The following is a 10,821-nucleotide window of genomic DNA, read 5'->3' as shown; positions in this document are numbered from 1 at the left end:
CTACAGTTCTAGTCAGGGGGGCTGGTCCACTTCGGTTCTGTTGCTGCTCCACAAATAAGACACACACAAGTCTTATTTGTGATTATATTATTGGGTTTGTTTGTCTTGGCTGCGGTAGTATAGGGTTGCAAATGTTTAGTTTGTCACTTTGTGTGTGTGTGTGAGTGAATATGTATTTATGTGTGGTTTGTGTGCCTATATGTATTTATGTGTGTGGTGGGTCTAAGTCTGTGAGTGTGTTTATGTATTTATGTGTGTGCTGGGGGTGTGTGTGCTGGGGGTGTGTGTGTGTGTGTGTGTGTGTGTGTGTGTGTGTGTGTGTGTGTGTGTGTGTGTGTGTGTGTGTGTGTGTGTGTGTGTGTGTGCATGTGTGTGTGTGTGTGTGTGTGTGTGTGTGTGTGTGTGTGTGTGTGTGGACGTTTGGAGGGGGGCAGGGGTCCTTGTTGTTTTTGATTGTCCTCTCTCTCCCTCTCTCTCTCTCTCTCTCTCTCTACTCACAGGGTTTATGTTCGGAAACGAGAGGGAGGGAGGGAGTAAGGGAGGGAGGGAGGGAGAGGTATGGAGAATGTAGCTCACCTCCCCCCCTCCCTCTTCCTTCCATCCTTGTATTTTATGCACTCAGCTTCTTCTTCAGGACAACCAATGCACTCTTTGTGCCGATGACGTCAGTCTATTGTAGAAAATAGGAGCCGCGGACCGGGAGTGTCCTCCGCAGACGCAGGGGCGCCAAGGGGGGCCGTCGGAGTCGCTCACAGACCAGAGACCATCACCCGGTAGGACGGGGGCATGTGTCTGTGTCGCGGGCTGGACCCGGGGCTGTCGTTGGGGCTGGTGCAGCTGGCGTCCACCCCGCCTATGGACGGGAGGTATGCGTGGTGGAGGATGGGCAGCTGCAAGGACAGCCGGCGCTGTATGCTGCACAGGGACAGGAGAGAGCAACAGCGGTGTCATTGTGTTATAAAGACTTGGTCTACTGCACACCGGGTGTACGGTAAACACAGTACAGTGTCGTCGTCCCCCCCCGGAAAGATGGACAGAGTCCGGGCCGGTAACCCCCAAAGACTGCAAGGGGTGGGGTTACCTGATTTCCTGGTGTGTTACGGAGAAGTTCTACCCAAGAAAACTCATTGGTGGATCGAGCTTACAGAGGGCATCTTTATTTGTGGTTTTAAATAATGGCCAGTCTGCACAGTGTTGATTTGCGACCTTTACAGACACTGCTTTACAGTTTATCTCTGCTGCCTGAGTTTTTGTTCACCAATAACACGTTTACAGATCCCAACCTTCTGTATTACGTATCATGCATTATGTATTATGACTATGATTGGTCGAAACAAATATGAAGTAAAATCAAAGTGAAAAGCCCTGTTCGCCCAGATTTGAGCTCACCTGCCATTCGACTTTAGGTGTTAATAAGAAGTCTGATTTAAGAGACTCATTTCATGGAGGTAAGTCCTCATGGTTCATGATAGATACTGTTGAGAATGGGCCAGATGTGTGAGAGACCAAGGTATGCCTGCCTTCTGGTCAGCATGTCCCCCATGCACCCTGCCTCTTCTGTGTTCTCTATATTAACCCCCCATGATGCCTTCTGAAATCATGCCTCCACCTGAGGAGGGATCACAACAGGGATTTCTACTGCTCATGAGGCCACCAAGACCAGCAACACCAGCACCACCAACCACTAACACCAGCACCACCAACCACTAACACCAGCACCACCAAGAACACCAGCACCACCATCACTACCACCCCCACCACTATCACCATCACCAACCACCAAGGAAATCCTTACATCTTCGCTTCAACTCAGACAAAGCGTATAATCTGAACTGATCAAAACTGTGGAAACCTGAAGCCGTTTTGACGTTTCAGAGGGATAATGTTGCAATGGACATAATTCGGAGACAGCTTGCTTACAATGTAGATTGCATCCGTGCCGCGAGGATCCAATCCCCCAGTCACATGCGCACACACACATACAAACATTATTTGCGTAGACGCGCTTGATTCTGACTGAGGCTGACAATGCTATCCCTCTTTTCTCCAAACCACCCCCACTCTTTCTTCTCTCTCTCCCCCCCTGTGTGCGCGACTTTCCGTGTGATCAAACATTCATGTGACACGGAAAAAAGCTCAGAGTCCTCCTTTACTTCAGTCCTCCACCCCCGTCTGCTTCTAGAGTGGCCGCGTCTTCCTCGCTGCTTACATAAGTGCGTGTAGGGGACTCTCTGTCTTCCTGTCCTCTCTTTCATTCTTCCTTCTCCCCCTTTTCTCTCTTTCTTTCTCCCCCTCTTTCTCTCTCTCTCTTCCGTGCATTGTACATCACTCTCTTTCTCTCTCTTTCATTGTTTCTCTCCATCTTTCTCTCTCTCTTTCTTTCTTTCTATCCCCCCTCATTATTTATTTCTTCCCATCCTTCTCTATTTCTTTCCTCCTCTCTCTCTTTCTCGCTCTCTTTTTCTTTCTTACCCCTTTCTCTTTCTCTCTCTCTCTTGCTCATCCTTTTTTTTCTCCCTCCCTCTCACTCCCTCTCCCTCTCCCTTTCCCCCGTCCCTCCTTCATCCTGATGCATGTTTTCCTGCCTTTTCTTCCATCCTTTCCTCCAGGTCCCCGTTAAACCAGTTCAGGACAGAGGGGCTCTCAATGATGCATGAGCCCCCACCCACAAGCCCACCCCCATACACTCCTGTTGATGAAGTTGACATTCCTTCGCAGGCGCCACCGCCACCACTGCGCTGCCTGGTGAATAATAAGCGAGTGCGGGTCTGTATTGGTCGCACGTAGATCTCCATCCTTCCAAAGGGCTTTGGTCGAGTCCGACACAACAGCCTCTTAATAAAGTCGGAACAACCCAATAGTCGGAACGCAGGGTAAACGGTGGGAATATGCTACAACAAGGGACATGCATCCATAGTCCATACAGATGTCTTCAAGTATCTATGTTTATGTGTGTGTATGTTTGTGTTTGTGTGTGTGTACTGTACCGACAGATATATTGTTGCACCTTCTTCTGACAAATGTACTTTTTACTGTGTGTGTGTGTGTGTGTGTGTGTGTGTGTGTGTGTGTGTGTGTGTGTGTGTGTGTGTGTGTGTGTGTGTGTGTGTGTGTGTGTGTGTGTGTGTGTGCGTGCGAACGAGAGGCGTATGTCTTTGTGCATGTTCTGTCAGGCTTAAGAGATGCATATGTGGTGATGCCGCTTGCATCTGAGTTTGGGGCGAGGAATGCGCTATGCCTTAAAAAAAGAATAGGTCCTTTTCTCTGTGACAGCTTGGTTGCCAGAGCAACTGCCTCTCAGTGCTGCTGGTTGTTGCGAAACGTGTGACGTCGTCTACACTGATGAAGAAAGCTGCAAAGATAGAGGGGGAGGCATTTGGTAGTTCTGGGAGAGGAGAGGAAAAGAGTGGAGAGGAGAGGAGAGAGGAGAGAGAGAGAAGGGAAGAGAGGAGAAGGAGAGGAGAGGAGTGGTGAGGGGAAAAGGAAGGGAAAAGAGGAGAGGGGCGGAGAAGAGAGGAGGAGAAGAGGAGAGGAGAGAGTAGAGAGAGAAGGGAAGAGAGGAGAAGGAGAGGAGACGAGTGGTGAGGGAGAAGGCAAGGGAGGAGAGGAGGAGAGGTAGATGAGAGGAGTGCTGAAGAAGAAGGAAATGGATTAGAGGAGAGGAGGGGAGGGAAGAGGAGACAAAGAAAGAAGAGAAGGCAATGGGGAAGGGGGACAGGGGCCAGACAGGAAGAACTTACTGTTCGGGGGAGTTGATATCCTCCAGGGGCCCCCTGTTTATTCTTGAAGGATCTACGGACCCCCACTGCGCCTGGGGCTTCTGCTCCAGGTGGTTCTTCAGGATTGACTTCTCCCCGTCTGCAGGGGGAGAGAGAGAGAGAGAGAGAGAGAGAGAGAGAGAGAGAGAGAGAGAGAAAGAGAGAGAGAGAGAGAGAGAGAGAGAGAGAGAGAGACACACGCCCACATCACAAATCAGAACCAGCCTGGGTGCCGACAGAAGGCCGCAACACGGGTGTCACCCTGAGAGGCAGCTATAGAGTTACTCTGATGTCACCAATAATAAAGATCAGTGAGGCGTTTTGGTAGAAGTCTCTGATGTTTTGAAGATGCTAAACGTTTTATAAACTAATAAACTCTTAACCAGTGAGCTATTTAAAGAGCACATGAAAATAAACAGGGTCTGATGGAATCCAGAAAGAGAAATACAATCTCAGAGAAAAATAGGCAGATCAGCAGGAGAAAGAAGAAATAAGAAAATAAAGAGAATAGACAATAATGGAATGGAAAGACAGCGATAGGAACCTCTCTCTCTTCAAAGGAACCTCTCTCTCGCCAAAAATCACTCCATAACATGATTTCTGCTCTCCTCTGATGCCACCGTGGGAGATGGCGAGGAGAAAACACGATCAAGACCGCGGTAAACAACCTTATCACTCCTGCAGAACACCCCTCTCTCTCTCTCTCTCCCTCCCTCTACCCTTGTCCCAGATTTCTGCTAGACGGTAGACTTTCCTCTGACCTGATTCACAATCCCATTCATAGGAACCCTCCTCCCTCATTGGTAGGCTCAGCGCCATAAAGCTATTCTAGAACCAAAAAAAAGGCTTGTGCTCCGTGTTCTTTAGGAAAAAGCCGAACCATGTACGTCTACGAGCTGTGTTAAAAGCTCTGCTGTGGATATTTATACCCCCCTCTCGTCTCCCAGTCAGATGTAGCGCATACATTTGTGTCTATCAACTAGCATCTGGAACTTTTTTAAGAGGATTAGAATATACAGAATACCTCAAAGAAAAGTTTGTCAAGTGTTTGAATACAAAGTGGTGTTTTCAAAGGTCATCTTGCATCTCCTGTCGGAGGGCGGGGGAGGGTAAAGGGAAGGGGGCTTTGCTGTAAGAAATACACACTCAAAATGAGCTCTTATAAAGAATTTACTCAAAGTTGCAGCGACAATGACGCAATGTAAAATCGTGTCAAGCCCCGTGATCCGAAAAACAACAATGTGAAACTTAGCTAACTCATGCTAATTCTAGTTAACTCAAGATAGTACTGCGGTGGCTAACTTAGGCTAACTGAAGTCCGCAAGGGATCACAACTCTGGCAAGGGGGTCCATCAAGAATGAAAGACAGATAGAGAGAAAGTCACTTCTCAGCCCTCAGTTTCTGATGGTAATCGCTGTTGACACTGCGTCCCACTCATTCATTCATGATCTCCAACAAATTGAGACCCTCTCTCTCATGAATACTCATGCTGGGAGTTAAGAGCTGGAGATGATGATAATGACGAGGATGATGACGAGGATGAGGCTAACGATAACTGTCATCCCTAAACAGATTAGAGGCTGTTCTGTGAGCACTTATGGAAGGTTAGCAGACCTGCGGCTATATTCCTATAACCACCTGACCTGGTTGGTGTATGCCATTGATTATGTGGGAGCGACATGGCTGCCTCAGATATGAAGAAACACAAAAGGGCGCCAACTGTGACCATGTAGCAGCCCCTCGCCATCTTACGTCCGCTAGTCCGGGCTCACAAGCACAGCCTTCAAGAAAGTACATATGTGTGCATTTCAATAAATTCAATAATAGATAGACTAGTAGATGTAGTTGCATATCGCAGAGTGGAAAATGCCCTCGTGTCAAATGTGCATTCCTGCATACAAGTGCATTGTAGTGGCAGTGTCGAAAGGGATGCATCATGATCCCACCTCAGGGGTCATGACACATGCCATATCATATACAAGTTAATGACTGTAGTAATACAGGGGACCCCCAGCAAAGAGGAAACATGTTCCTCTGCCGACAGCCCCCACCCTCTGATCCTCCGCAGATTGTGCACCTATAGTTTACTTTGAATGTTCTCGCGACCTTCATTCTGCGGTCATGGATTGATCGTCTATTCTTGACAGAACCCCTTGCCAGAGTTGGGATCCCTTGTGGGCTTCAGCCTAAGTTAGCATGCAGCGAGCTCTGTGACGGCCTAGGTTGGAAGTAGAAATAGTGTTCGGATCGATATTTTCGACTGTGTTCACGTGAATTTAAGGTCTGTTACGTAGGCCTACATCTATACTTCTTGATGTTTAGTGTCGCTGTTTTACGAATAGAACTGGTAAATATTAATTTACCATATATTAATTAAAATAACGAATCACATTTCTACCCAATCACATTTCTACCCCTTACCCCTTCCCCTTACCCCTTCCCTTCCCCTTCCCCCTCCCCTTGTTTTGAAGGGGTAAGGGGTGAAGGGGAAGGGGAAGGGGAAGGGGTAGAAATGGGATTGGGCCTAAGGCCCAATCCCATTTCCCCTTCAAAACAAGTGGCAGGGGTAAGGGGAAGGGGGAAGGGGTAGAAATGGGATTGGGCCTAAACAGCCTGTTAGCGGAAGGAATGTCTGGAAGGACTTAGTGTAGCGGTAGGCGCCTTATGAAGCCGAACAGGGAATCCACTGGACAGAACATGGTCCGATTGGCTGATAATTATTTTTTCTCATGGGTCCCCTGTTTCTCCAAGAGGGAGCACAAGTCTCTTTGCTGGGCTCTAATTATCCTGGAGCAGGCTTTGACAATGCCATTTAAGCTATTCTTGTCCTTGACAGACGACCCGTTAAACCAATACATTAATGAAAACCTTAGAAGACTCAATGAATGATTGATAAAAAAGAAGATAGTGTTAGTGATAAGTTAGTGATTAGAGTTAAGGTTTCCACATGAAGTGAATTCTTGGTTGCCAACGCTTGACAACAGTTTCTTTGTTTACAACGAATTAGACTTTAGAGTTGAGAATCGTTTCTTCATACACATATGTGTCTCACATTTCAAAGTCTTCGCCATGTAATACTGGCTTTGAGTTGCAACATTTTTGTCTGAGGTCAATAATGAATTGTTTGAGTTTTTGACACGTTAAGGTCAAGGAATATATCATCACACCATATGACGAAGGCAGGTAGGGCACGAACATGATCTGACTCAGAACCCCCTTCTCCCTTGATAAGAGACGGTAGGGGGCGCGGCCGTCAGAGACTTTCACAAAGGGTCTGCCCCTCTGGAGACATCCTACAGCTATCTGTATACACAATGAAAAGCAGGGGGGACAGGACACAACCCAGGGATGAGCCCTTGTTGGAGACCTTGGTGTTGGACTTAAGTCGGTTCACCAACACCTGCTGGATCTATCAGTTAGAAAGTCTAAAAGCAACACTAAAAAGCTTATCTGGTCATTTAAAATAAGAAGCAAGTGGCTCGATCTATATATGACGCTGCATCTTGTTAGTGGCAGAAGATAAATCAGCAAATAAAAGTCTCCCATGAGCCTCAACACCTCCAAGGCTGTGTAATCGAACTGCAAGAGGTCAAGATTGCCATCAATAAGGCACCAAAAAGATATTCTCAAAATTGTTCATGACAAGGAATGTGAGGGCAAAGGGTCAAAATCATTCAGTTCCTTGGGCTCTATAGATTTTTGGATGGCTATTGTAGTGGTTGTTCTCCAGATTGTAGGTCTGGAAGAGTTTATTGAAAACCTCACTAAGCTGGTCAGCAGAATGGCGCAAAGTGCGCCCACAGATGGCATCGGGATCATTCTTATGTTCACCCTCTCAAACAGGGCTGTGACACATTCCTGAGGTATCTCAATATCATGCTGAGCTACGAGAGACCCTCTCGGCATGGAGACATTTTCATATAACTCAGAGATTTCAGAAAGAGAGAGAAATGAGTTGATAGTGTTCGGCCAATTAGAATCATCATCTTTTAAATGTATGGAATGTTAAGTCACATTTACACATTGATTAATACAGGACATTGTTTTAATCCCTGGCCAGGCTGCTCTAAGTTCGCCAATGCTATATTGGATTTCTATCTTTTCCCTATATTTCAAATCAGCCTGCCTTATTTCATTTCACACTTCTCTGAAGACAGCCCTATTTTCCAGAGGATCGCCAGTTTAATAGATCTGTTTCTTTCAGAAACAGATCTATTTTCAGTTTCTTTTCTTCTTTCAGAACTGATTCAAACTCATGTATTGCCCAGGGCTTGTCATTTGTATAAGTAACAACCTTCTTAGTTGGGATGACTGAGTCCATACAAAATGTGAATATGAGATAGTTCAATAGTGTCATCAGCTGCATCGTTAAAGCATCGCCAATCTGCACAGTCACAACATGCTTGAAGAGAGGAGACACTGTCCTCTGACCGACGCTTATGAGCACAAACGTCTGAGTCCCATCCACTCTCTGCTGTGAGCTTCTGGGTTTGTTCCGATCTGTTGGACTCTCTGCCTGGTAACTTGTAAGTGTGACCTCACCTCAGGGCTCCCAACTCGTACTCTGATCTGACAATAGTCTGACAGTTGGTTCCTAATGAAGAAGCTTCATGGTGACTTTCTCCCCTTCTTTTCTGGAAGTGTGGGTTTGCAAGCCGATGACATGACAGCGATGTCTTATTCCATTTCAATCTTTGTGAGAGTTCATATTAAAGTATAACCCCTATGAACCCCTTTTAAATAATTATGAATGCAGGCCATCACATGCAGATGCCTCTCTTTATAATGAAACATATGTGTGTGTGTATACACGTGTGTGAGTGTGTGTGTCTGTCTGTGTGTGTGTGTGTGTGTGTCTTTTTGCATACATAGGCATGGGCAGATGTGCGCACAGATGTGTGCATGTGCAAAAGTGTGTGCGTATTTAAGTGTGTTTGCATTTGTGTGCAGAGATGTGTGCATACATGTGTGTATGTGCATACGTGTGTGTTTGTGTGCATAAGTGTCTGTGTGCATGTGTGTGTGCATACGTGTGTACATGTGTGTGTGCGTGCGTGTGTGTTTGTGTGCATAAGTGTGCCTGGGTGCATGTGTCTGTTTTCGGACCGTTTACGAGAGACAAAGAGGCACGCTTCATTACGAGGGACCCTCATTAACAGACAGCCGTTTGGTTGCATAAGCGCCGACGCTCGCAGACAGAGAACCTCTCTGTCTGCAGCAGACACGCTCTGCTTCCGATCATCAGCACGGCGATGCAGCTGGTTCACTCTCTCCGTCTCCCTCGCTCTCCCTTTTTAAATAATTTCTGACTCTCAAACATAGCCATTAGACAATCCCTGGGAACATTGTGTACCACATCATCATCGCCAGCGCATTATCACCACCACTACATCACCACCCGCACCACTATATCCACCACATAACCTCCACCACACTACCACCACCACCACCACTATAACCACCACATAACCTCCACCACACTACCACCACCACCCCGCACCACTATAACCACCACATAACCTCCACCACACTACCACCACCACCACCACTATAACCACCACATAACCTCCACCACACTACCACCACCACCACCACTATAACCACCACATAACCTCCACCACACTACCACCACCACCACCCGCACCACTATAACCACCACATAACCTCCACCACACTACCACCACCACCCGCACCACTATAACCACCACATAACCTCCACCACACTGCCACCACCACCACCACCACTATAACCACCACATAACCTCCACCACACTACCACCACCACCACCACCACTATAACCACCACATAACCTCCACCACACTACCACCACCACCACCACCACCACTATAACCACCACATAACCTCCACCACCACTACCACTACCACCACCACTATAACCACCACATAACCTCCAACACACACCACTATAACCACCACATAACCTCCACCACACTACCACTACACCACCACCATAACCACCACATCTCTGCCACCACCACCACCATAACCACCACATCTCTGCCACCACCACCACCATAACCACCACATCTCTGCCACCACCACCACCACCACCACCACCACCATAATCACCACCACATAACCTCCATCACACCACCAACACCACCACCACCACCACCACATCCCCACCACCACATCACCATCACCACCACCACCACCACAGCACCACCAACAACACCACCACATCACCATCACCACCACCAAATCACTATCACCACCACCACATCCCCACCACCACAACGTATCATCCCCCCCACCACATCTACACCATCACAACATCACCTTCCCCATATCATCACCTCCACCACATTACCACCACCTTATCCCCAACAACACCACATTACCCCCAGCACCACATCACTGCAGCCGCCCAAAGACTGTGGGTCTGAGTCATGTGCACTAGAGGGGCCGCGACAGCAGAGTGACGTCGACCATTCTCAATAGCACTCCCTGGGCTTCGGTTCTAACACCAGATCCAAAAGCTTTTTTTGTACCTTACTCGTACCTTAAGTGTCAACCCATTGTTCTACAATCAAACAACCATAATCAATGCCTTCATAAAACCTTGGTAATTAACATAGAGCTGTAGTCACCAACAGGTGGAGTACTTCCCCATGCAACGGCAGTTTGGCTTCATAACATGATCGTCACATCATAACAGTGATCCATGTTTGTAGTGTGCTGGTTGGCCCCAGCGGCGCACCTTTGCCGTCGGTGAAGTTGCGTATGCTGAGGATGTTGTTGGCGTCGGGGTAGTGGTTCTGCTTGGTGTAGGGGGTCTTCTCCGGTGTGTCCTGCAGCTGCATGGTCACCTCCTCCAACTCCTTGTCCAGCTGGAGGGAGAGAGCGCAGGAGTGAAACACACAGTCTGAAGGAGACGCAGGAGGAATGGAGGCACCGTTCAGCACTGGAATGTTTCCTCGGTATTACCAGCTGCTAAATGTCACTTCTGGATGTTTTCATCTTCACAACCGTGTATGGAGGAAAGCGGAACGCAGCAATGAGAGTAGTGCGTGTTCAAATGCTTTCCCCGTGAGAAGCAG

General features: G+C 47.7%; 1 protein-coding gene across 1 annotated transcript; it reads right to left on the bottom strand.

The window, feature by feature from the left end:
• Nucleotides 1-293: 293 nt before the first annotated feature.
• gabbr2 (gamma-aminobutyric acid (GABA) B receptor, 2) lies at nucleotides 294-10,815 on the bottom strand. The gene is made up of 3 exons (XM_060043475.1): nucleotides 10,482-10,815; nucleotides 3,741-3,858; nucleotides 294-915 (listed from the first exon to the last, which is right to left on the bottom strand). Exons 1-3 carry the CDS (start codon nucleotides 10,582-10,584, stop codon nucleotides 750-752), a joined length of 387 nt encoding a protein of 128 aa, XP_059899458.1. The 5' UTR covers nucleotides 10,585-10,815; the 3' UTR covers nucleotides 294-749.
• Nucleotides 10,816-10,821: the final 6 nt, after the last annotated feature.

The sequence above is a fragment of the Gadus macrocephalus genome, chromosome 22, assembly GCF_031168955.1.
Source record: "Gadus macrocephalus chromosome 22, ASM3116895v1".
In the NCBI taxonomy this organism is placed as follows: domain Eukaryota; kingdom Metazoa; phylum Chordata; class Actinopteri; order Gadiformes; family Gadidae; genus Gadus; species Gadus macrocephalus.
This window is presented reverse-complemented; position numbering and strand designations above follow the sequence as displayed.

Bases quoted from the DNA above. Each gene is read 5' to 3' on its own strand.
- gabbr2 (XM_060043475.1), bottom strand. From the start codon at position 10,584: ATGCAGCTGCAGGACACACCGGAGAAGACCCCCTACACCAAGCAGAAC. The intron at 3,859-10,481 runs GTGCGCCGCTGG...CTCCCCCTGCAG, and splicing joins CAACTTCACCGACGGCAAAG to ACGGGGAGAAGTCAATCCTG. The intron at 916-3,740 runs GTAAGTTCTTCC...GTCCCTGTGCAG, and splicing joins GATATCAACTCCCCCGAACA to CATACAGCGCCGGCTGTCCT.